The sequence below is a fragment of the Apus apus genome, chromosome Z (assembly GCF_020740795.1).
Source record: "Apus apus isolate bApuApu2 chromosome Z, bApuApu2.pri.cur, whole genome shotgun sequence".
Lineage (NCBI taxonomy): Eukaryota > Metazoa > Chordata > Aves > Apodiformes > Apodidae > Apus > Apus apus.
Genome location: NC_067312.1, coordinates 22,796,392 through 22,823,745, shown reverse-complemented (window position 1 = coordinate 22,823,745; position 27,354 = coordinate 22,796,392). Strand labels below are relative to the sequence as shown.

General features: G+C 37.3%; 2 protein-coding genes across 5 annotated transcripts; both read right to left on the bottom strand.

Moving 5' to 3' along the window:
* Window positions 1-205: 205 nt before the first annotated feature.
* Window positions 206-27,191, bottom strand: TRAPPC13 (trafficking protein particle complex subunit 13). 4 transcript variants are annotated; one of them, XM_051642640.1, is made up of 13 exons: window positions 27,100-27,191; window positions 20,241-20,309; window positions 19,315-19,414; window positions 16,662-16,746; window positions 15,800-15,927; window positions 15,608-15,680; window positions 11,524-11,568; window positions 8,290-8,307; window positions 5,938-6,071; window positions 4,615-4,813; window positions 1,623-1,723; window positions 631-781; window positions 206-540 (listed from the first exon to the last, which is right to left on the bottom strand). In XM_051642640.1, exons 1-13 carry the CDS (start codon window positions 27,143-27,145, stop codon window positions 436-438), a joined length of 1,254 nt encoding a protein of 417 aa, XP_051498600.1. In that variant the 5' UTR covers window positions 27,146-27,191; the 3' UTR covers window positions 206-435. The 4 variants fall into 4 exon arrangements, with proteins under 4 accessions (XP_051498600.1, XP_051498601.1, XP_051498602.1 ...); XM_051642641.1 differs by having other exon boundaries at window positions 631-778; XM_051642642.1 differs by lacking the exon at window positions 8,290-8,307.
* On the bottom strand, window positions 22,942-27,186 carry SHLD3 (shieldin complex subunit 3). The gene is made up of 2 exons (XM_051642646.1): window positions 27,100-27,186; window positions 22,942-24,987 (listed from the first exon to the last, which is right to left on the bottom strand). Exon 2 carries the CDS (start codon window positions 24,850-24,852, stop codon window positions 24,103-24,105), a length of 750 nt encoding a protein of 249 aa, XP_051498606.1. The 5' UTR covers window positions 24,853-24,987; window positions 27,100-27,186; the 3' UTR covers window positions 22,942-24,102.
* Window positions 27,192-27,354: the final 163 nt, after the last annotated feature.

The window sequence follows — 27,354 nt, the reverse complement described above, 5'->3', positions numbered from 1 at the left end:
GGAACTTGTCTGTGAAAGCTCAGTTTCTTGAAGTTGTTCTCAAGTTTTGTCACAACCACGATTTGAAAGCCATTAAAATATTTTTTAACTAACTAAAATAACGAAAGTAAGTAAAAATATACAAGTACACAATAGTGCTACTATTTCACATCAAACTCACCCTCCTGCTCTGAGGTGATGTTAATGCAATATAATTTGCTAGAGCTACACGTTTTTCAAAGGCTTTATTTTCAGTAAAATGCATATGCATGTTTTTAAAACATATTAAAACATTCAAAAAATGCTCAGAGAATTTAAATAAGCATAGTTGTATGTGTAGATATATAGGGATTTGGTTTTGTTTGTACACATTTTAATATAATTCAGCTGCAAAGACATCAAGAAGTTGGTCCAAAAAAAAAAAAAAAAGCCCAGCAGAAATACATAGATTTTTCTTCAGCTTTGTTTCACTTCTGAAGAAACTACACAGACTTGTGCAATATCATCATATTCGTATGTTCTCTTCAAAAACGTGTCTGTAAGTCTTAAACCAGAGACACTCTAGAAAGTGAAAATATTATAAGAGTTGTTAATAGAAAGAATTGCCATAAAACAACTGTTTCGTAACAAAACTACGCTATAAAGACTTACTTGCAAACCCTGAACTGAAGACATCAATGTAAGTGCAAGATGGAGGGATGAGCTTGGGTGCAACTTTCCAAGTTGTCTTCCTGAAACTCCACACCAATGGATGGAATTAGTATTGCACATCTCTAAAACCAGATCCATAGTCCTTTCACTGCTAGAGGAAATTGAAAAAAAGAATAAACCTGTGGGCTTTTTTTAACCATTTATGGACTGCAAAACATGTAAAATTTACTGCTATTCAGGTAACTATTTATCAAGTGTTTATCAATAATTACAAGGTGGCAAGATTTGCTGCGGCGTGCAGTAATTCAGTTGAATATACCTTTGTGCTGGGTTTAGCAACACTGGAGAGCATCATACTGCTCACATTTGGGATAGAGTACAACATTTTTATGAGATGTATCTGCAGACCAGGTACATGCTTTAGTCCCTGGCTTCAACTTCTATTTAGAGTTACTTTATTTAAATGTCACTGTTTCAACCCGCTTATCAAGGCTACCACAGATCCTAGTGTAAAGCCAGATCAAGTCAGAACACAGATAAATACACACAAAAGATTGTGGTGACAAGGTTTAGCAGGCATTCCAGCAGTTTTGCAGAAGTAGTAGAAAAAAATCAATCAAATGGCATCACGTATTCTGATAAAATTACTTGGAGTTGAAAAAAATACTATGTATGCACTCATTTTGTTATTAGTTTAACTAAGCTGATGTGCAATGTAAGTACAGGGTGCAGCTGAATCCCACTAGAGAATTTTGGCAATCTCCTCATCCAAATGTTTTCGATGGGTAATGATGGAAGCTCTTCTTGTTTCTTTGAGGTTTTTTAAAATAATTGTAATCCAAAATATGTGTTTCAAGTAGTTTCATGTTGCTACAACTCATACTAAACTCTTAGGTGTGAGTTCTTTCAGGAGAAAATACAGAAAGATGAAACAAAGCCAGCTACAACTTACCCACTCAGGAAAAAGCACACAAATCACATGACATCATTACCTGCAATTTGTTATTTTACATGTGATGTCAAAAGGTTCTTCCAAGTTTACGGTGTCTGGTATTGTCTCCAGAGAAAGCCTTACATCGCCATAACCGGGAGCCTGAGAAGATACAAGAACATATATGCTCAGATTCTGGATAGTAAAGACAACTCAAGTTTTCATTTACTGCAACTAGCTTGGAGTAAGAGAAATTTGAAGACAGAAGATCGACTTCATGCTTTTGATTTATACCCAAATCACAGGAGCACTCCATCCACTACCAGTTACCACCTTCTTGATAGGCTTACCAAGTCGTAAGACAAAGATGATCTTTGTTACTAAGTTTTTCAGCATTCACATCCTTAAAGTTTGAATACCTGTGTACAGTTCCTGAAAACCTCAGCTTTACTCTGAGACTTCTCTGTTAGGCAGGTAACAGATTTACTGTGGACAACAAAAGTATAGTTTCCCTGCATAAATTTGCCACTATTTCACATCCTAAGAAATAAAAAATTGTTCATTCTTGCCATTTCAGTCCTCCAAGTCTCTGCCACCAGTTAGAAAGGCCCGTTATATGAACACCTGTCAAACTATCCAATTCCATCATGAGGTGAACGAACAATATTTCACCTGGTCACTTAAAAAACCTATGTCAAGTATCCTAGCGGTGCTGATCAAAATGGTAACCTGCAGACAAAAAGCTGTAGATTTTCAGTCTCCACAAATGACAAGTTGGAAGGAAAAACAAGGGAAAAATTTGTCCTGCCTGACAAGGCTTAATTTTTACATGTTCCAATTCTGCTGATAAAAGGACACTGCAGTAAAAGTTACATTACAGTTACATTGATTAAAATATACTTCTGAGGAGGTCCAGAAAGACTCCAGACCAGTTGAGAAAACTAAGTTTGGAACCTTTCAAGAAAGAAAAGTAATTTTCTAGCACTGGGAAAAGGCAGACGTTTCCAGCTCTATTAGTTGACAGGAAGGAATCCGCTGGAAACATTATGCCAAGTTCCCTCAACGAGTAGTTTGCCATAACATTAGAAGCTTCTTTTACAGACATATATTAAGAAAAAAACCAATAAAAGCAGTTTTTATACAATAAACTTAGCAGCAGTTGACCAAATCAAGACAATATCCGAGCAGATGAGCAGACCTAAACCAGTACATACCTGTTGGCCTTAACAATGAGTTACCTGCAAGAACTGATGGCTAGAGGTAAAGGCCTTACAATAACACCAAAAAGAGGAATGTAGTTTTCATCCAAAAATGAGGCAATTGCTTACAAGAGTATGGAACAAACTAGACAATTCCCTGCTTGTGCTTCTAAAGAATAATGTTGTTTAACTTTAGACTGTGTCTAGTATAGTCCTGGATTGAATGCCCAGGGGTAGGTGGAACACCCTTGGCATACTATGGACATGCATCTGTCTGGTTTAAAGTCACCCAGAAATGTGTCTGTGAATTCCAAGACCACTCCACAAAAAAACTCAAATGGTAGGAGGGGGTGATCCAGGACACTTGTTTCAAAAGCATATTCCTAATCTAAACCAAAATTATGACAGAGAGGCACAGTACAGATGAAGTTCTGGGCCAAGGGGGAAACAGTGGTTATAAAGCTAGTAAATGGATTAGAAGGAAAATGATGGAAGGTGAAAGGAGCCTAGAAACAAAATTATCTGATACCACTTGAAAAACCACCGAGGAGAAGACAAAAGAGTTACACTACAACTCAAATGGAAAAAAATCTAGAAACTCTCTGCTGCTTTTCCAAAGACAGTTGCTCCAAGTACACAAAAAAGCTCATGTTTCTCTGTTAATCACTAGCATAAAATTATAGATAACTAAAACTAATCCTGGAGTATAGAGGTGTGTTAATCACCACTGTGTTTCAAGTGCAATTCTCAAAGGTTCAGCAAGAAAGGATGCAGAGCAGAGAGCATACTGACTTAGGGATGGGAAAAAAAAATCAGTCTTTTAAAGAGACATTATAGAGAAGTTCAGTTGAAAATGAAAGTTCATTAGTTAAAAGAAGCAGAAAAATTCAAAGTCATAGGAGTAACTACATTTCAGAAAAACACCAATTTCTAATTTGATGGGGTTATACAGATAATTAACACTTCAACTAAAAACAAGGGGAAGTTTTAGTGACTTAGCTGTGAATTCCCAGCATCTAGGTTTGTGTGCCTAGTTCCAAGGCAATGCGATTTCCCAGAGAATCACTCGATTTACTATAAGATGGGCAGGTGTGCGGATGACAGAGGCAAAAACCCGATTACAAGCTTTGTAAACTCTGACTAAAATTCAACTGTCAGATCTTTTTTTACTTCTCTCCCATATTACACCATCTTAAATTCAAAAGATCCAAGTCAGTTTTAGGCATTAGAGTAGACAGATAGTGAGGCTGGCTTGAGCAAGCTAGTAATTACAACTTAAAATTAATGAACAATTTATAAATCTACCAGAACAGAATAGATTAAATCAGAATTCTGGACATGAAAGAGAAAATAGTACTACCCTACACATAAAAACTGTTATTTGAAGCTAAAATTTCTGTATTAATTAGGAAGCAGACTTCAACAGCATGCTTTTGTCAGTGCTTTTCAGTCTGTTGCCAAATTGCATTTGAGAAGTTAATTTTATTCTAACCAATGTCTTGCTATATAGGTTACTTGATTCTGGCAATTCAAGTGCATAACCCATTAAGTTATGTTCAGTGCTGTGAGAAGGGAAAGACATGTTATGTGCCAGAAAAAAAAAACTCAACATAAAATGTTGCCATACACATGTCCAAAAGGAAAGTAATGCTTTTATTTGGCTACAGGAACAGTGTTTTTTCCAGAATTCACTGACCAAATGTATTAAATAACTTCGTAATTTCTAATTAAATATGTCTAGAAACATGTGAAATCAGAATGAGGTCAGGATGTTTTCCTTCAAGTCATTAAATTGTTAATTGAGTTGCCTTAAAAATGGGTACTAAGTTAAATTGATACTTAAGTTACACTTACCATTCTTTGGAGCTGGCTAGTTTGCAGCCTTCCTCGTTCACCCAGGTTAGTTTTCCATACAATGTCTAGTTTACCGATCACTGTTACACCTTTTATCACTCCAGCTTTCTCTGCAAATTCTTTCTTCGGTTTTAGGCAGTATAAATATTGACGTGTATCCATAGGCTGTAAATAATTCCTTGAGCCAAAAGTAGACTCACTAAAAAAATCACAACATTGTGTCTTAATTTAAACAGTTGTTTTAGGAAAGACTGAAGAACCCAAGCTTTTTCACCATTCCCTCACCAGTCTTACTCTGTGTGTGTATATTTTACTCATGGCAAAACAAAATTTTTTTGTGTTTCCACAACAGAAAATAATTCTACAACTTCAGTAGTATTATCAAGGACCAAGGGAAAAAAAAAAATAAATTAATCTGAGCCAGAGAACTGAAATGGAAATTCACTTTGCTACATTATAATTTATTATAAAATATCATAGCATTTAAAAATGCAGGTAATTTTACTTCTGCCATTTAGTTCCTTTCTAGTAAATCTAAGTGTAATACGCCTAAGATTCCTGTTCAGGACAAGAACCATTACAGCAGATGCAAACACTTAGTAAGAAAAATGCTCTGTGACACTGCAGGTGAACCCTTCAACAGGCAAGGAGGAGGCAAAATTTTCACTTCAGCCCCCACTGCAGAAGCACCCAAACATCTCCTTCAAAAAACCAAGAAACTGCAAAGTACAAATAGCCAAAGTTAGCTTCTATGCAGATATCACAAGATGTTTTACATCCACAAGTTTCCAGAACACAGCAAAAAAATTATTCTAATATTTGGCATTATACTAATTGATACTAAATGACATTTAATTTATTGCAGCATGACAGACTTCTATATTCTAAGATCCTATAGGGGCATTCCACTGATACACCTTGTCTGGCTAAATCTTGATTGGAACAATTGAAAACAGTCACCACTCTGCTAGAAGAAAGCAAGGACAAGCCAGATGGGTCTAATGCGGATACACACATCAAGTCAGAACCAGATGTGGGCTACATTCTATAAAGGAAATAATGAAGAAGTAGTAAGTTTTCATGTTACCATGCCATCATGTTACCAATTACTTGAGGATTAAGCTGGGGATTTCTTTACAGGTAGAATTACAAAGTTCTAACAATAGTTTCTATTAAAAGAAAATTAACACCTTTTCCAGCTGAATACATAACAGGAATTTGATCTTCTTAATCAAGCAAAGAACTAGAATGCTTCCATTACAGACAATATAATTAGTTATAATAAAATAATTTCAAAGTGAAATATTCCAAATTCAAGCATACCTTTCGCCTGCTGTGTCAACTGTGTTCAGTTCTGCAACATTGTACATCATAGATGGCTCTAAAGAAACCTTCTCCATAAACATTGGAGAGGTGGTGATATTCTGAATTTGAGCTTCCAGAAACACTTCATCTGTCTGAAAAAAACCACAAAGTGGAAGTTCATGAAAATGCTATTAGTGTCATTAAAAAGAGCAGACAGTCCTATTGTTAAAAAAAAAAAAGTCACATGTGTTTAGTTCATGCCTGCAAATCAAATCAATTAATGCAAGAAAAAACCTTAATCCCAGTAACAATAGGAGCAAAAGTGTTAGTCAACAGGTATCTTGCCAAACAATGGATGTGGGATAATTTTGCTATGCTCTAGCTATTGCTTATTTGTAATGCATTAGATTACCACTTCAAGACTTTTATCAAGTCAATTGCAACTCAATTTTAAATCAAAATTATTTAAAAAACTTAAAAAATAGAATAAATGGTAAGGAACTGCAGTGCACAACGACATGCCATGCCATATTACTAGTGCATCAAGCTGTATAAAAAAAATGAAGTAAGTGTGTTTTTCTTTAACTGAAGTAAAATAGCCAAGGTACATGCTGAGATTTGTTCATCATTATGAAACACTGATGTACTGGCTAAAAGGAAAAACCAGCCTCCTCTCTCACTCCGCTGCATCATGCCATTGATTATTAATATTATATGCATCCAACAAGTCAGCTGGTGCTCTCCCTTCAAAACAACCTATAAAACATATATTTTAAATGAAACTAATGTCTGAATACGATATATAAGGGCTAATTCTAGCAGAAGAGTAAGCTAGACTTAAACTTAGGAAACTGAAAAAACATGGAACTGAGGTAGTTTTGCCTCACTGCTTCTGTGGAATTGCAGACCAGTGAAGTCACTTCGCAGCTCTAAAATCTCAGCATAGAATGACTACAGAGGCTCAATGTACTAGAGATACGAGCTTCTGGAGACTTAAGGAACAAAAGGAAAGAAGTGCCAATTAAAAAAAAGAGGGGTTGGGGGTGGAATGGGAGTAACAAATCTGCATTTACAAGAGTTATTGATTCAGTTGGACTAGATAATCACTGTAGGTCACTTCCAACTGAAATATCCGATTCTATAAATTCACTTCAGGTATTTTATTATGATAAATATATTTTTAAAGTATTTTTATGGGACAGGTGGAAGGAAACCTTACAGCTTCTTTTTCACCTTCATTATAAACATGGAGCCCTGATTGTAAATTACAAAAATAAAAGTAAGGCAAAACAGCCAAAATATTTTTAGTCTCAAAAGGCATTGTGTTAGAAAAACAGAATTGTACTGGAACTGTTTGTTGTGCTTTATAAACAGGTTAAAGACAAAACAGATGATGCATATATCTAGTAATGAAAACTGTGCCAAGCTTCATGGGTTAGAGACAGACCTCATACTTGCAGGAGTTGGAAATCACCCCAACTAAAACATGGCTCTCAGTTATCATTACTATACCACCATCTGACTATCACTCAAATTGATACTGTTTATATCCCATAAATCCATTGCTCAAAGTGTCCATTTACCCAAATTTTAGTTGTTTTCAATGCAGCAACCATAGGCAGAAATTTAGAAAAAGCATATTTGAAAGGGAAAAGAAAAAAAAAAAACAAGCAGCATAATGAAAAAGCAAGTTAGTTTTCTGTTACTCCTAGGTTGGTATAATATCCCAGGGTTTGTTTTTTTAAAATAATAAAATCCTTGAATACTTCAGAAGAATGCAGTTTACTTTAATACCAGGCACACCTTAAAGTGAAATCAGATTGCTGAAGTATCATATTAACTCATCAACTATTACATGCAGTTAAAAGTTGGAAAGTGCAGTTCCAGCTAGTGATAGGAAGGATAAAGATCCAACTGCTGCTCTCTCCTCAAACCCACTGTCTCCACCAAGCAGATGTTAAGTCTGCTTACAGCTTACAGAAGCACTGCTGTAGTAAAACCTACATTTCCATGGGTCAAAAGCAGGAAACATTTAGGAGAGATTAACTCCATTTTTCAAATAATGAATCTATTAACATTTTTGTGGGGTATTTTATAGGAAGACCCTCACAAGCAAGATTCTGTAATCACAGAATTATCAAGGCTGGAAAAGAATAATCAACTTACAGTTTCAACAATGGGTATTAAAGAAAGAGCTAACCATGTAAGTGATCAGCTGCACATATAAAGATGAGAAAACATCAGTTCATGATATGCAGAACAAACATTGCTTTTCCATTATGTCTTTAAAAGAATGTCAACAACAAGCACAGAGACAAATAGGCAATTAAGAAAGCATACATATTTATAAAAAAAATAAATAAAAATTACCACAGAACTGAGGTCACTCTAATGGGAAAATAAAAAAGAACACATTAGAGAAATTAGGGTTAAATGTTAAAGAAAAAGGAAGCTAACTTTCAAACAAAATGCATTTCTGCATTTTTTTTGCACCATCTAAACAAGATAGCATTAGTAAGACAGGAACATAAATGAAAATGGATGCAAACAAAGATGACAACTACATTTCTAGTAAGTTCTAGCAAGTATGGTTACATGGTTTACTAGCTTTGCTTCAGAACCAATCCAAAGTACAGCCTAAGGCACATAAGTCAGAGGTAAGATATGGCAGAACAAACTGACTGCCCCAAACAGAGGTTTTGAGCAAATTTAAAGTTTGCCCTAAATTTAAATCCATGCAATGGGTTGTGTATGAAATGGGAGAACAGTCCTTGTCATTTTGCAGTTAATGTGCAGTATACATGTATATAGGGTCTGAAAATAAAAATAATGTGGTAATGTGTTCTAGTAAAACTACAATACTGCAGCTGATAACAAAATTTGGTATAACATAACCAGGAAAAACTCTTTTTTGAATATCCATCACTCCAGAAACTCAACTTTAATTGCAAACTTTGTTTTCTTAAGTGTCTGCATGTTTGTCTCCCTGTGCATGTTTGCAGGAGCAGACCTTTTACGGAGCCTTCTCCAAGGCACACCAAAGCCAATGACAGACTTCCTGCACATTAGGCAATTCAGTCTCAGGATTGCAGCAGGTTAGGGCGACAGGGCGTGCATTCTATGTGCAAATTTCAGTGATCAACTTGATTTGGATGGTACTGGATTATGAGCAACAAGCAAGAAAATTAAGGTTGAGCGTAATTTCTTGTCTTAGAAAAAATTAAATTATGGATTACAATTTCTAGTAGAAAATAATTTTAGTGACAGACTTTATGAATAGATAACATGACATCCGTAATATTAATGATAACAGTTTAACTCATTAGTCAATCTTTAAAGACCTTTAGTTAACTAATAACTGACATAAACCAATTATTTTTTTCTTCCTTGCTCCCAAAGAATACAGTGTCTTAACTTTCAGGATTAAGGTGTTGGCACTTTGACAGCAATGTAGTATCACGTACAACGTTTATCCAAGGACTCATTTTTAGGTTTTTAAATTTTGACTTCTGTAGTCACAATGCATAGCAGCACTTTATGTACTTTCAGAAATGAAATACGAATGGGCCTGTATCAGTTTGCTAGGAAAATGAAAATTGCTCAGCTAATATAATCCAAAATATTAAGATAAACTTTTTTTTCAATTAATCATAAGGATACTACTGTAATTGCAGTTGCATAGATTCCTGAAAAGGAAGAACAAAAGCCACCAAAGCAGCCTTTTATAGCCTTTACGGGGGGAGAAAAAACTAAAACCAAAATCCACAAATACCAGCTCAGACACTGAAGCTTCTCATAGGTCTTTATGATAAGGAATCGGTGGCTAATTGGGGAATCAAGTTTACAAAGTCCCTTATCAAGGCCAGTAAGTAAAACATTTTTTTTAAAAAAAGAACACTTTTAAACTATATCAAGTTTGCTCAGAATTTACCTTAAAGACCTTTTTATTTTCCATTTGTTATGAAGTGTTTCAGCACAACACAAAAATTGTATTTAATGTACAGAAAGAGAGTATAATTTAATTTATCCATCCCTTTTTCCCCTACCATGTATCTTCTATCTGAAACAGCAGTATAATCAATGCACAAAATGGTGCTTTATTTTGCTCCCTGAGGAATGACCTAGGTTTTTTAGGATTATTTTTGTTCTCAAATCACAGCAGGAAAAAGTTCCATATAGCACTCAACCAGTGGTACATGCTTGATGCTGATTTATTCTCCCTCTATATAAATTACATGCTGTGTGCTAAGTTTCTCATAATTTATATACTATTCATTCACAGCAGAGAGAAAAATCTTCATGAAAAGTTTCCTTCTCAACTCTGAACAAGACAGATCTTTGCATCTGGAATCCCCATTTGTAGAGCAGAAACTCTTATCTGTTATTTCTCCCTTCTATTTTATCTATTGATACTGTCAGGAAAGGAAATAAATATACCTTTCACACCTCTACAGCCATCATCTTGCATAATGAACCCAAGGTGTGACTAAGATAGAGATAAATAATTAGAACAATAGATTTGGAGAATCCCTGCTTTCTGAATGCTTAACAAGCACGTCAGCTGCTTCATTAGAAACAAGCAGGAGAGCAAAATGTTTTTTACTTGCAAAACCACAAGTTATTTTTCAAATTGCCAAAATTACATATATTTTCTTCTCCTCGACTGACACTGGTCTTCTTCTCTCATCTACTGTTCCCTGCAACATAAAACACCTACAACTTCACTCTGCCTTTTAAACTATTACAAACAAACTGTTTAGGAATACTAATTAAGGTTTTCAACCAAATTATTAGCAGTGTAGTAGAACAGGTTTCAGTGGTTACAGAAAAAAATTAATATAAGGGAAGCTCTCAAAGTACTTTGCAAAATTCAGTCTGACCTGCATTCCTCACTATCACAAAACACATAAATGATAATGACAGAAACAAATGTACTGACTTTCTATGTAATACAATACTGTGGAAGTTTATACCCTGCAACAGATCTACATAATACACATATCCACAGTCAGTGCCTACAAACAAAAAGAATGTTTACGTAATTTATAAGAGTTTCCACTATTTGTGTCATTTTTCAGTTAAAAATTCTTCCCATTAATATCCACAGCCTCAGTATGTCCAAATAAATACACAAGGCATATATACTGTCACTTAGTTTTGAAACACTGTGTATAACTGCCACAAACCTAGAAATTAAATTACTGAACAGAGAAGTCACATGTATATTGAGGAAACTTAAATTTCCCCAATCTGGTATATCATTACCTGTTTTGTGAACAATTAATCTCCAGTACAGTAAATACTCTATCAGTCTAAACATACAAGCAATAACTGAAAGTATTTGAGCTCATGGAAAAGCAGGAAATATGCAAAATTGTAAGTCAGTTGCTTTTACGTCCTGACATCTCTTCACCCTCTTCATCAAAAGTATATCTATTCTTAAACTAATTAATATAAACCCAACACTGAATATATCCCTTTAGAACTTATCTTTCTGAGAGACATGTGTACTTAAGAAGCTTTTTGAATTTCATATAACCACCTAATGTGAATTAATAAACCCAGCACACCAAAAGAAACCAAACACACACCGCTCTCACTTACCTCAGCATTGTAGAATTTGGTTTTCACATCTAGTGGTTTAAGAACCTGAATTAAATTAAAAAAAGACAGATTGACAACTGGTTTCTCAAACATCTTCAGCATAAACTGTTTATAAGCACTAGTATCTTTCACAAAAGTGCTATTTTTCTGTTTCATCTCACACAGAACAGGTGTGTAATGGAATATAATACAAACAACTAAGCTAAAACTTCACAATTCTGAGAATATACTTGCTGCTGCTTCTTTCCAAACTTGACTAAACAGTTTTCTCAGACAGAAAACAAATACCTGTCCACTTAAGCAATGGCACCTTATGAAACCAGACAAATTCAGTGCACTAAGTCAATCTATCTCTTTAAAATAACATTACATCCATTTGTATCCTGAAGTGGTCTGTACTTGCTTTCAAGAACGAGCAAGAACCCCGTTATGTTTACAAGCTTTCCACCGTTCTGCAGCAAACAGAAGTTGCCAAGGGCTTCTCTAAAATTAAATTGAGAACTACTCGTGATTAGCTTAAGCAACAAAACATTACTGGGCTTAACTTCCTTCTTGAAAATGCAACTGATAGAAGAAATAAAAACCCTAATAAATTTAATAGCATGAAATTAAATCCGCAAAAGAAAACAATCTCATTATACAAAAGGTGATAAGAGTGTTGGTTTTTAGGTGCTTAATTTTGTGCATAAAGCCACTTCAGTTAGCATCTTCAAATGTGACATGGATATACACTAATGTAATTGAAAGAAATAGTATTTTATTGCACTTGTAAGGAAACAGATTATCTTGTTGAAGACACCTATTTCCGTTTACACAGAAAAACTTTTCTTTTGTTTACATGTAAGTGTACCACATACTGAGAGATCCCTGAAGTTTCAAGGTGTGAACAAATTTTTTAGCCCTGAAAAATTCAGGCTTAAAAAGTAGTCTGCACAGACATTTTTGCATTATAACAGACATCATGTTCAAATCTTTCAACTAATCACAACCACCTCTCCATTCAGAAAAAAAAGTCAGAATTTTAATTTGTGTTTGTCAGTTAAGTACTTTTTTCAGCCAGACATTTTGCTTCAGTAAGCTTCTTACTGATTTCCCTAATGCTTTTGTTTTCTTTCTATTCCTGATAAACAAAGTCTTTCCATTCATTCCATTAAATTTCAAGGGACATTCCAGTAAAAATAACATTATTGTGACATTCACAACCCTCCTGAAAAACCAGACAACCAAAGCCTAGAAAGAATAATTCCTTCTCCATATAAACATAATGGTGTTAATTACTCAGAGAAAGCTTTGGAACAAAAAGGTACCACTGACCAATATTACACTATATATAATGGTTGAAAAATAATATTTTAAAACCAACTGTAACACCAATTCAACTTAAAAGATCCTAGAAAACATAACTGAAAAAGCTGAAAATCTGTTAAACAGAAAATGTGGAGTTTTGTTCTAAAACAGCTGGTGGCACCTTGATCACTAACAGCCATCAATTCCCATTGTAAAAAAGTTGATTCCGTTTTTTGTAAAGCTTCTTTTTGCTGGTTCTCCACTTTTCTAGTAGGTGCCTCCATGTCAAAAAATAACAACCAAAATTGCTCAGTAAACTGTTTTTCTCATAATGAGTCAGAGAGTATTTCTAGAATGGTGTATTTGAGAAGCTCTTTTGCTTCCTTCTTCAAAGAAAGAACTTAGAATTTGACAGATAGCTGTCCTTAGCTACTGTGACATCACAGTTGCTTGTGTTGGATTCAGTTAACACCCACAGAAATTACAATATGCATGCAGACGCCTGAAAAATGCACAAATAAGTTTCCGTATCAAATCTAAAGGAGATAACTTGACATACTGGACAAGGCCGTGGCAAAAACAAAATCAGGGAAGGGAGAGAAGACAAGAACTGGAAGACTGCAGATACATAGATTAGGTACCAGAGAAAGCCTAGAGAGGACAGAGAATGGAGAAACTGAAAGGGAAACAGTTTCACAACGAGAGCAAGACAAAACACACAAAGATAGAAAAGCAGTTTCAGTAAAAATGAAGAAACACTGCAGAGTTTCTGGGTTCAGAAAGTGTAAGACAAAAATTGATACAGAATGATTTTCCCTTGGATTGTCTGAAAACACTTTTGACTAATGAAGAGCTGCTATTTCAGGGCCCACAAGTAGCCACAAGGCCCCAACAGCACTCTGGTGTTTTGTATCTGTAGCACAAGACAATTTAGCTTTCTAAAGACTGAAATGCTTTTTTCTGAAGCATCCAGATGGAACAAAATTAAAAACCTGCAACTTATAGAAGATACAGGTCTCAATTATGTAATGCTCCTGTATTACCAGACACTGTGAGAGTATCTAAAAGTATACTCAGTAAAGCATGTAAACTAATTCTCCATTCTATGGGAAAGACACCAGAGTTATCCAAATTTCTCTAAAATAGAAACATCCATTAAATATATGGTAAAACAGATTATTTCCTGCCAGAACCAGCCCACAGTTAATAGTAATTTACTGTTTTCCTTAATCTTAATTTCAATAATCTTAATTATTGAAATTTGTCCTGTGTAACAAATGGTTTCAACTCCTATCAATTACTTCTGTACATATTAGTCAGATATAAGACTTTAGATTTCTTTGCTTAGGTTCCTTTAAAAAACAAACCACTAAGCTCCACTTCAAAAAAAGGTTACACACACTAAAACAAAAATCAGAATTTTAAATCTAAACTCAGAGGTTAGATGTGTCAAAGTCAGGAGGAACACTTACTCTGTTTAAAAATAAAGTTGGCTGCTATAAAAGGGTGTTTTGTTTAAAAGGACATTTTTCTTTCTCAATAAATGAATAAAAATTGCAGGACATAATATTTTTTCTGAAATCTTGGAATCATCCTGTTTGGAAAAGGACCCTGAAGATCAAGTCCAACCATAACCTAAATCCACCAAACATAACCTAATCTATCCATTCAGTGCTTAAATCATGTCCCTAAGCATCACATCTGTATTTCTTTTAAACACTTCCAGGGATGGTGACTCCACCACCCTGCTCTCTGGGCAGCCTGTTCCACTGTTCAACCACTCTTTCAGTAAATAAATTCTTTCTAATATCCAGTCTAAACCTCCCCTGGCACAACTCCAGGCCATTTCCTCTTGTCCTGTCAATATGCACTTGTGAGAAGAGGCCAAATCCCACCTCCCTACAACCTCCTTTCCGGTAGTTGCAGAGAGCAACGAGGTCTCCCCTCAGCCTCCTCTTCTTCAAACTAAACAATCCCAGTTCCATCAGTCTCTCCTCACAGCACTTGTTCTCCAGACCTTTCACCAGCTTGGTAGCTCTTCTCTGGACGTGCTTCAGCAACTCTTCATTCTTCTTGAAGTGAGGGGCCCAGAACTGGACACAGTGCTCGAGGGTGTGATCTCACCAATGCTGAGTACAGGGACATGATCACCTCTCTGCTCTGGCTGACCACACTACTCCTTGATGCAGGCCAGGATGGCCCTGGCCTTCTTGGCCACCTGGGCACACTGCTGGCTCATGTTCAGTCAGCTGTCAACCAGCACCCCAGGTCCTTCTCCACCATGGAGCTTTCCAAATGTTCATCCCCAAGCCTGTAGCTTTGCATGGGGTTGTTGTGACCAAAGTGCAGGACCCAGCACTTGGTCTTGCTGAACCTCATACAACTGGCCTCAGCCCATAGGTCCAGTCTGTCCAGGTCTCTCTGCAGAGCCTTCCTACCCTCAGGCAAACCAACACTTCCACCCAGCTTAGTGTCATCTGTAAACTTACCTAGGAAGCACTCCATTCCCTCATCTAGATCATTAATAAAGATACTGAACAAGACTGGACCCAAAACTGAGCCCTGAGGGACACCACTGGTGACTAGCTACCAGCTGGATCCAACAATGTTTAACTGCATGGTAATCAGAAACCATCAGTTCATGTGAAATTTGAAGCAACTAGTTTTATTTGTTCATTTTCAAAAGTAAAACAGATTCTTAGTATGCAAAAGTGCTTCTGAAGTATCAAATGTTTTAAAATGGGTTTTCCAGATTCATCCACTTATTAGAAGTGGAGTAGAATGCTTTGTGCAATACCTGAAATTTGAAGAACTTTCTGAAGTACATCTTCTCTCCTGTCTGTGTAGTGTAACTTACTGCACAAACTAAGCTGAAAGAAACAATAAAAAAAAAATATTAAATTTTGTGCCTGTATCGAAGCACAGAAGAGCATGCATGTGCTGCATTTTCATTTAAACCCATTTAATCATAGATAAATTAAAACCTTACATATGTGTGCCAATCTCCTTTACTTCATGATGGATCACATCATCAATGCAGCAGTCAGGTTTAAGTTCTGCCACTGCAGCACTAGAAGCTGAAAGGTTCAAGCGCTGAGAACTTGTCTGAAGATCTGCCTGTAGCCAGAAAAACAAAGTATTGTTTAGAACTGCAGCTGCTTAAAACAATCTACAGAAAAATAACTTGTGTTATGAAGTACGACGTTTCACTGACTATTTTGTGCCCTACATGTTTTTATACATGTAATATAACTAAAATATGCTAAGATTATCAGGTATTTGTCAAAGCTAAAGACAAGTTTTAAAATATAAATAGTCCAATCCTTTAACATGCAGATTAAAAAAAAAAAAAAAATCTACTTTTTATATTGAGTTCCACAATGATTTCTGGATTTTCTGTGTTCAATGTATTATTTGTTCAGCAGAAAATGCAAAAAAAAACAACCCCAAACCCCAAGAAACAACGCACTAGAAAAGAGCTTGTTCAGAATATAAGCAAAATGCAAGTCAATGCATTACAGAGACTTGCTTTGATGACCTCACTGAAAGTGCAAGTAAGGAAATATAACTACAATTTTTTAGCTTTTGAAGTTTTCCTACACTAATTCCCCAGAGATGCTTTATAACATATTCCTTTTTAAATATTATGCTCCTAGTTTTTCATTTTAAACTTGAAAGATCTTTATCATAACTTCTATTTTTGTGTCTTACTGTTTCAAATTTCCAGCTATATTTTATGGATTGAAAATCACAACAAGATATTTCAAGTTAACATATTAGCATTAAACATATAAGATATTGTCAGAAACTTTTTTTTTTTTAATCCAGTAAGTAGATTTAGCTTCACATACCTTCACCAGTATATCCTTGACAACTTGATTACTATCATTGTGTACACTAATGTAACTGGAAAACGTCTCTCCCAAAAATATATTCCTGTGTTCAATAAAAAATTAAAACACCTTCAGTAGAATTTATTTTAAAAGAAATACAGAACATTTCACTGAAACCCTTTTAAATTGTAACTAATATATATACACACTCACATACATGTATTCGCCAGATCGAATCCTACAAGTATCTTGGCATCTTCACACCTATACTTCTAAATAACATCCTTCTAACACAAACAACTTCAAAAGAAAACAAGCAAATGAGGTTTTTTTCTAGATAAAAATCCAAGAAGACCAAGATGGCCTACAGTACCCACAAAAATCGCTGTAGTAAACTCTTGTTAATATAAGATGTGCTTTATAGTATTGCATTACGTTAGAAATTCAACTATAGCTGCAGCTTTCTTTCTGTTTTGAATTTTTATTACATTCAGTCAGGCAACATAGAATCATACAGTCAGAGTGGTCAGAGTTGCAAGGGACCTCTGAAGATGATCTAGTCTGACCCCCCGATCATACAGGAACATATCCAAATGGGTTCTGAATGTCTCCAGAGAAGGAGACTCCACAAACTCTCTGGGCAGCCTGTTCCAGTGCTGTTACCCTCACAGTAAATAGTTTTTTCCTTATGTTTAACTTGAATCTCTTATGCTCCAGCTTGTGTCCTTTGCCCCTTGTCCTGCCATTGGACACTGGAAAAGAGTCTGGCCCCATCCTCCTGACACCTGCCATTTAGCTATTTATAAATGTTTATGAGATCCCCCTTCAGTCTCCTCCAGGCTGAACAGAACCAGCTCGCTCATCTTTCCTCATAGGGCAGATGCTTTGTTCCTCTAATCACCTTTTGTGGCCCTGTGCTGAAATATTTCCAGTAGATCCTTACCCATTATCAACTGGGGAGCCCAGGACTGGACACAATATTCCGGACGCAGCCTCACCAGGGTCGAGTAGAGGGGAAGGACAGCTTCCTTTCACCTGCTGGCCACACTCCTCTTAATGCAACCCAGGATGCTACTGGCCTTCTTGGCCACAAGGGCACATTGTTGGCTCATGTTCAGCCTGGTGTCCACCAGGACCCCCAGGTCCTAATCCCCAGTTACTCGCTAGCAAGTCAGCCCCCAACCTGTACTGATCCATGGGGTTGTTCCTCCCCAGGTGCAGGACTCTACACTTGCCCTTGTTGAATTTCATTAGGTTCCTCTCTGCCCAGCTCTCCAGGTCACACTGGATGGCAGCACAGCCCTCTGGAATGTCAGCCTCTCCTCCCAGTTTTGTATCATCAGCAAATTTGCTAATAGTATGCTCTGTCCCTTCATCCAGGTCACTGATAAATAGACTGAATGGGGCTGGACCTAGTATTGACCCCTGGGGGACCCCAATAGACACAGGTCTCCAACTGGACTCTGCCCCACTTACCACAACACTCTGAGCTCTGTCCTTCAACCAATTCCCAATCCACCTCACTGCCCTATCATCCAATCCACACTTACTGAGTTTTGTTATGAGGATGCTGCAGGAGGCTGTGTCAGAAGCCTTTCCGAACTAAAGGTAGACTACATCCACTGCCCTTCCCTCATCTATCCATCCAATTGTAACACCATAGAAGGCTATCAGATTAATCAAGAATGACTTCCCCTTGGTGAATCCATGCTGACTGCTCCTGATGACCATGATGGCACCAAGAACAAGCTGTTTCGTCACCTTTCCAGGGATGAAAGTGAGACTGACCAATCTGTAGTTACCTGGGTCCTCTATCTTGCCCCTTCTGAAGGCTGGAGTGACACCGGCTTTCCTCCAGTCCTCAGGCACCTCTCCTGTTCCCCAGGACTTTTCAACATGATGGAGAGCAGCCTTGCAGTATCTTCTGTTAGCTCCCTCAGAGCCTAAGATGTCATCCCATCAGGGCCCACGGATTTGTGGATGTCCAGTTTACTTACTTGGTCTCTAACCAAAACCTCTTCAACCAGGGCAAAGTCTTCCTTTTGCCTGACTTCCCCTGAGGTCTCAAAGGTCTGGGACTCTTTAGTGTTGGCCTTAGCAGTGAAGACCAAAGCACAGGAAGCATTCAGTAACTCTGCCTTCTCCAAATCCTCCATCATCTGAGCACCCACCTTGTCCAACAGTGGGCCCATGAGTCCTCTAGCCTTCCTTTTGCCTCCAATGTACTTAAAGAAGGCTTTTTTGTTGTCCTTGACCTCCCTTGCCTGTTTTAATTCTAAGGAGGCCTTAGCTTTCCTCATTGCATCCCTACATCCTCCGACAACATTCTTCTATTCCTTCCAGTGGTCAGCCCCTCTTCTGTGATCTATCTTTCTTCCACTTCAGTTTGTTCAGTACCTCCCTGCTTAACCATGCAGGTCTTCTGGCTGTTGCTTGATTGCTTACTGATTGGCATGCTCCAGTCTTGAGCACGGAGGAAACGGTGCTACATCAGGTAGCACACATTTATGTATTATGTCTCATTACAAATCAAGGCACAGATGATTTTTAAAACAGTTGATCATCTCACTGCACAACAATGATGTTTAAAAAGAAAGAACAGTAATAAAACACATTATCCTTAAATTATTCCTCAACTTCGTGTGTTACAGTTAAAATAATTCACTCTTACCCAAAATTCTGAGGCAAAGTCAGCATTTCTCCTAGCATCAATATTTCTGCTCCTTTTACAGTAGAAGGATCATCTTTCATGAGCTGGTTAAATAGATTACCTGTAGAAATATCAAATTGCTCATATCTAAATATTTGAAAAATCTAAAGAGTTCTCTATATTTAAGTTATGACACAATTTCTTATTTTGGACATACTTATTTTACAATTAACTTGTTTAGGGATGAAGTATGTACCTATAGGCCTGCCTATGAATTGTAACTTACTTCCAGGCACTTGTATCCAGTGAATGATAAGGTACTGAAGGGTTCAATCCCACAGGCATCGCTCAAATTAACATTAAACTTTAAAGGAAATTCTGCCCAAGTAAAGCACGTTACATAACAGCACTAATCAACCCTACATATTTTCTTCCCTTGCTTACTTTATATTTCCATACCATCATCTTTTTTAGAATATATGCTTTGCTCCCTTCTTATACCTGACTTCTAGACTGCTACTGTTACTGGGGGACAACCCAAGGATTTCCAACTGATGACTGTAAAACAAATGTAACACAAGTCAAAAGATTCTTGGAAAATAATTTTCCATAGAACATTCAGGTGTTGGTTCTAATTTCCCAGGGATTTTCTCCAGATAGAACACCAAACTTTTTACAGTTGCACATTTCTCTCTCACAATTGCCTTCCATCTTAATTGCTCATTCTTTGAGGTCACGTGTTTGCAATATTTGCAGACTTTCAAAGCTGCAAGGTCAAAAGTTTTAGAGTACACCTTGGTATTTTCCTATAGCCATTACCAAACTTAAAATATATTGCTGTTTCAGATTATTGTCTATGGGAAGTCATAAGAATCCTCTGACCTCTAGGTCTCAGATGCTCAGATTATTAACCAGGTAATACGTACATAATAGTAGAAAAGGCATACCTGGCAAATCTCTTTCTTCACAGGTCACCGGAATATTAGTGAATAAAGTAGGTTTGGTTAGCCTCATCACTGCAAAAATCAGAAAATAAGCCACAGGTCAATGAAACAAGTATTTTAAAATAATTTTTTTAAGCATAATTTTTTTCTTGTGCTCTTCCCATGAAAAAAAAAACAAACCAAACTAACAAATCTCCACCTGAAAAAGGATAACACTATTTTAGATAACCTGGCCTTTTTCCATATAAAAATTTCCCAGCTACACTGAAATCCAAGAGCACCAGTGATGCCATTGCTCCCTCTTGCTGCATTCCCCTGGTGCACTAACATCTACTGCTTAGATTTATATGCTAAAGGTCTTATACCTGTTACAGTATTAGGTGCTTTGTGGACTTCAGCAGAAGCCTACCAGCTTGGGGTTTCTTGTGGACTGTTCCACACTAAGTGCCTGTTCTTTGAGTCTAGTTGCTCTAGAATGGGACACAACGACCAGTACAGAGCCTTTCAAACTCCAGGCTATAAGGAATTGTATTTACATGTTAATCTCCAAAGCATACACAAGATAGATCTAGAAGTCCACATTATTTCTACAATTGCTTTCCCTTGTAGTCACAAATTTTAAATTTGAATCAGCAAAACCATCACAAAAACCACAGGCACAGAAAAAAACCACGTTGTCAATACTGACAAAAGCAAAATCACTGAGATCGTGGTATAAAAAACTTCTGCTTCTATAAAGTGGTATTTTCAAAGGCTATTTTAACTTTGAATACTCCAAATAACAAGTTTTTTATTTGTAGTACAGATTTAAGATGCTGCTTCTTAAAAGAATTTCTCTCTATCCATATAAACCAATGGCCCTAATCTTGCATATAGGTTCTTATGAAAGCATTCACATAAAGCAAACGAGCATTTTTAACCTTAGGTGTTGAGATGAATAGGTAAAAATCACTGACTTGTTTTTCTTCAAAACTTAACAGACATAAACCTATATATTTTCTGAAAAATAAAAATTAAAAAATAAAAGTATTTCTCCTGACTGCAGTAAGTTAATCAATATCCTTGCACCGACATATGCCATGTGCTTCTATCTTTATTGTACCGTTGTACATCTTACATGCTCAGTCAGCATTCGCTATTTCCAGTTCTATAAAATATTCAATTACTTCGATACACTGTAGTTGGCTGTATTGGTTTACAAGAATTTACACTACCATCCAGCAGATCCAGGCAAGTTTTCACATTAAAAATGTAATACATTCTCTTTGTTAGGGTGAAAAGTTCAAAAAAATTACCTCTGAAGGTTACAACCATGAGGTAAACAAAAACCCCGAACAGATTAAACACAGTAAATGGAAAACCAGATTCCACATTGAAAATTAAAAAGTTAAATAATGAATTATATATTGAATCATATAGTAGGATTATAGAATGGTTTGGGTTGGAAGGGACCTTACAGATCATCCAGTTTCAACCCCCCTGCATGGGCAGAGACACCTCCCACTGGAACAGGCTGCTTAAGAGTCCCATCCAACCCGCCCTTGAACACTTCCAGAGATGGGGCAACCACAACATCCCTGGACGACCTGTTCTAGTGTCTCAACACCCTCACACTAAAAATTTTTCCTAATGTCTAAGGTAAATCTCCACTCTTCCAGCTCCAAGCCATTACCCTTCTTCCTACCACTACACACCCTGATAAAATGTCTCTCCCCAGCTTTCCTGTAGGCCCCTTCAGGTACTGGAAGGCTGCTACAGGGTCTCCCTGCAGCACACATGCATATAAAACTAAGTATTCCTTGAATGGTTCAAAATTAAAGTCTGGATTTCAACTTTTACATTGGTGCTACCCAATACTGTAGTAGTCCTGTAGAGAAGCCAAAGGTGGTGCTTTCTTGTTATTACACAACAGTTATCGAGCTGAGGTGCTCACAGCTGGCAATGCACATAATCATCATTTGTGTACCAGCTGAACCAAAGCAGCAGAAAACTGAGAGCTGCCACTGAACAGTGACACAGATTTCTCCTTCTCTTTAGTAGAGTGTTTGTTTAGCTCTTTTGTCTGTGTATTAAATAAATATAGCAGAACTGTATTAGGCAGTTGCCTAATTTTACTCAAATCTACAGTAAGCCCATATACACTAGAATTTGTTGACTGTTTCTAAAAGAACAGTTACAGATCAAGTTTAGTCATGTTTAAGACAATAAGTAGATCATGGAATGAAGTAGAAACAAAAAAAATTATAATATGTAATAGGACTACTAAATTAGTATTAGAAAATAGTGCATCTTTGCAGGACAACCTCTCATCTCTTTTCTTCTAAGATCCTAGATACAAAATAAAACATTAAAGAAAACACAACTCATGCTGCATTCTACTCCATTACATCTTAAAAAATGCTGATGCACAAAGAAACTTTGATACTATTAGTGTTAAACTCAGAATAATAATTTCAGTGAAATAACTTGGCTATATAAACTTCAAAACTAATAACGACCCTCAGTTAGACAGCACTTCACAGCAATTTTGCTACCTGTTAATACTAAGTGTCACAAGCACCCCAATTGTCAATATAAGATCCACTTAACATTCAAAGTTTAGAAATACATGTCAATGATCCAAACTGAGCGATACCCTTAATTTGAAGCTAAAAAAGATACAACATCTATAATAAAATACAATTATATAATAAAAAGAAAAATGTAAGAAAAAGTTCAAGGGGATTTTATTGGTTTTTACATAGAGGGATCTCCATTATGCTTATGTGCACTTCCATTTTGTCAGTGTTAATGATAATCTAACAATCTAGAAATACCATTCACTTATTTTCTCCATTTTCTAGACTCCACAGGTCCTGACCTCACTCTACACCAAAATTATCTACCATTAGTAGGGCTGCCTACGAGGAATACATACCCTTACAGTCATATTGATCCCAGTTTAACAGTCCTACTGACCCTCCGAACAGGGAGCTGACCAGGGACACAGTGACCTGGAAACACTTTACTCTTTCAAGTGACAAAAACTCATGCTGAACTCAGCCTTTTAGCATCATAAAACACATTAACATCCTTAGAGACCTTTACCTTTCACAATGACAACAAGAAGGTTTACAGATAGAAGTCAGAGTTCTTAATTTCTTGACCTGAAGCTCAAAGTTAGAGCTTTCTTGTTTTCCAATACAGAGAGAGAAGACCAGAAACATAGGGAACAAAAAATAATCTTATTACCAAAGCCATAAATCAGAAAACGCTAATTTGTTATTTTTCAGCACACAACTTCCACTGAAAATTTCAGTAGTATTTCTAGGAAAATATGGAATTAACCTTACTAGGACAGTCTATAGAGTAAGTTTGTATTTCATGCGAGGGCTACACCTTCATTAAAAAAAAATAAATCTAAACACATGCTGCTTTCATGAAATAATCAGATCTTGACAGTCTTATTGTCAGATATAATTACAGATCTTTACAGCTATTGTAACAACTCACTTAAAAATATTTTTCCCTTCACCTGATTTCAAAGAAGCACAGTAAGGATGTACTTTGTTTGACTGAAAGCATAAATTTTATTATCTGACACAGCTTGCCATAATAATCTGGAAATTTTATTTATAATTTTCTTCCTTTAGACCACCCAGACAAAGAAAAGCTACAAAATGCAGTACTAAGTCAAACAGAAACTTATTAATCTTAATAGAACTACTCACAAGTCTCCTGGCAAAACCAAGTAACATAAATACATTATTACAGTTAAAAAACTGCAGCCAAGTAATATTAAGTAGTTGTTCTAAATTTTATATATTCTAAGTTGCTTAAAAACTCCAGTACTTCAGACAGCAATCTGATTATGAAACTCTCACAATTATAAACTAAATATAATTCCAAATTTATGTACAGTCAAATTCATTTTATCAGTAAGGCTCAGCTTTTCCCTAAGAATATTTCTAACATATTCACAGTATAATATATCACAGAAAACCCATATCTCTCCCACAGATCTTTGGATAGTAGCATTGCAAGATGGTAATTCATTCTGCTTGATGAGTCTATACAACATTATCCAGATGTCCTCCAAATTTTGATTATTACAAGCAGACTGTTCGATTGTCCACTTTGCTCTATAAAATGCATGCAGTTTTAGTCTTTCCAAATTATTTTGCAGTTCTTGAGATAAAGGAAGAATCTTTTCTTTAAGCTTAGGGCTAGCGAGAGAAACACTCCAAGACCTTTTCAATTTTTGTTTTCCATTAGGTGGTGATTCTCCTTGATTCTCCAAGTTAATTGGTCTGCAAACAGTCTGTGCTTGGATTAAAGTCTGCCCATGTTTCATGTTAGACTGAAACTCAAGGAGATTTTTTGTACAGTCATAATCAGGAGGTCCTGTAACACATTCTGAAGGTGCAGAAAGTTGTTTCAATTCTTCTGCTTCCTCACAAGAAATAACAGGTGGCCGCTTTTTTGGTTTGAGGGGAAATCTGTATAAATCATTTGGAAACCAGGGTGCAAATCTTGGTAACTGACGAATGGGAAACTCCTTCACTGCTGCTTCTGCAAATTCCTGCAGTTTTACTAGATCTCTCTGATGTGGTCGATAATGCAAGACCACTTCCATGCTTGTACAGTAAGAATCCAGTTATTCTTAAGAAAAGGAACAGTCTCTTGAGTAGGATTCTCAAATCTAGACTGAAAAATCTTATTTACAAGAATTTCCTTGCCCCGTGCTGCAAAGATCAGTGGAAAACAGGACCTAAAGCAGAAGTGTTATAAAACAAGTAAGATACCACCATAATAAGAAAAACATTGCTAGGATATTTTACGAAAAAGCAATATGTAGCAAAAATACACAAGATATATATCAGAACACTCTACTTTATCCAGGCTGAACATCAGCAACTCTATTCCATTATTACCAGTGTAACTTCAGCTCACTGAACATTATCTGTATGCACGCAGCTTACCTAGCACTGTCCCCCCCAAGAGCATTCTTTTACTACTAACGTATTATACTTCCATCTGTCATCATTCTTGCTACATTGTTGTGATGCATATTAAAATATATACAATTATTACTGCTGCCCATTTTGTCAAATTTATCAGACAAGTTTGGTTTTTGTTTAAGTCTCTTCCTCCTACATGGCAACATTTTAAGTCAGGGCATTATCAAGAAACTAGAAAGCATGTGCATTACGAAAATCCTTCCTGAAATAGTATTGACTGATATAGCAGTTTTTAGTCACAGGTTAAAAGTGAAGCTTCATAGGCAAATTAAAGTTTTGTGCTTCCATTTCTTATCAGAACTACACATTTAGTTTTAGATTCAGAGATTCCCAGTGATACAGGCAGCCATACTTCTAGTCCTTGAGGACCCGATAATTCCTTATTAGTTTTTCGAATCTTTTCAGACTTTATACTTTTATACATCATTGCTTACTTTCATATAAAGACTGTATTTAATGCGGGGGCAATGAGAGAACTACAAACACTACTACAAAACACAACACAACATATGGTGCACTTCCTTGCTCTTCTGTTTTTCCCCCCCTAATAAGTTTGCAAGGATGTCAGGTTCCCTGCCAGAGGTCAGCAATATACAGTGATACTAAGACAAACACAATTTAGGACTACTGAATCATTACACTGTCAAGACTTTATTTAAAATAATCACAATGCAAATAAGTCCTAATACCTTTCTGACATCTTTTGCAAAATCTACAGCATGGACACTGCACCAAAGAAAATACAAACCCACGGATTATATTGGGCTTTTTTTTTTTTTTACAAAAGCATAAAGTTCCTTCAAAAAAGTTCTCCTTTGAGTGAATTGCTATCAAAATTCATTGTAATGTCAGCTAATGATGTTCTGCGTCCTCGGGTTTTTTAGTTCAGTGCATGTGCTTATATATATAAAAAAAGGTTGCTTGATTTTTGAACTACGGTTAACAGATTTTACTGTGACACGCAGACACCTTCAAAACCTCTCTCAACGAGTGTTGTAAAACTAGTCAACGAGCAGAAGATGGGATGTGAAATGACCTACACACTTTGCACTACTATATCCATCTGAGCAGCCTCACTGATTGACGGGAGATTCTAAACAACTATTACTTCTACTTAAGAAGCAGTAATTATTTTATTAAAATAAAACAAATAAATAAAACAAAGGTAGGAAAAAATCAAGTAACTGTCTGTTGACTGAAGTAAGGGGAAAGCAGATTCAAGCCTTTTGGTGTTTCAGCTGCTGGCTTACTGGTACGCAGCTGCCAGCACAAATCATCATACATGGCTTTCTTGATTTCTGTATTAATTCTGCAAGGCACGTGAGAGGCAGGCACGTTTTTTTTCACTACTCCTGAATGCTCCTGAATTAAGGACGTAAGCCCGCTAACTAGCTGTGCATCAAGCATGAGGTTAAAGGGACAAAAACCACTGTGAGGGGGAAAACCAAACAAATAAGAGTTTGGAGAGTCGAGAGCTGGGAGCCTAAATTTTAAAGCGAAAATATGTTCTTGTGGCTGCTAAAAGCCTTGTGAAGCACGGGCACACCGACCGGCCCCGCCAGGCAAGGCGCACCTCGGCCACAGGGCCCCTTCCCCCGCGCTCCCGCCGGGCCGCGCCCTTCCCGCCTCCTCTCAGCCGGAGGGAAGAAACGGCCTGGCCCCCGGGAGGGACACGGTGTTCGGAGACCGCTTCGCAAGCTGGAGCCCGAGTCGCCCGGGCTGCCAGGCGGCCGCGGGGCCCAGCCCGGCCGCAGCGCCTGGCCCCCGAGGGCGGGCCCGGGGCAGAGGCCGAGGGCTCGGCCGGCAGCGGCCCGGGAGGACGCGCGGGCACCGCCGGGCCCAGCAGGCCGCGCTGTCGGTACCTTTCAGAGCCAGCAAGTGCTCCTGCTTCGGCTGGCTGCCATCCATGGTGCCCGCCCGCAGCCCCGCGGGACGGGCCGAGACGCTGCCGGCGGCGAAGACAATCGGCCGAGGGAGCCGAGCTGAGGCCGCACGTCCGGCCCGGGCGCGGCAAACGCCGCCGAAGCCGGAGCCCGCTGTCCCAGGGTGCAGCTCGTCGCGAAAGCGGCGCGGCGGGGAAACGACGGCCCCGGAAGGCTCCGCCTGCCGCTGCCCCG

Coding starts and splice junctions, on each gene's coding strand:
- SHLD3 (XM_051642646.1), bottom strand. CDS start 24,852: ATGGAAGTGGTCTTGCATTATCGACCACATCAGAGAGATCTAGTAAAA.
- TRAPPC13 (XM_051642640.1), bottom strand. CDS start 27,145: ATGGATGGCAGCCAGCCGAAGCAGGAGCACTTGCTGGCTCTGAAAG. Junction 15,681..15,799: donor AAGGAGATTGGCACACATAT/GTAAGGTTTTAA, acceptor TGTTTCTTTCAG/CTTAGTTTGTGCAGTAAGTT. Junction 541..630: donor CTTCAGTTCAGGGTTTGCAA/GTAAGTCTTTAT, acceptor TTCACTTTCTAG/AGTGTCTCTGGTTTAAGACT.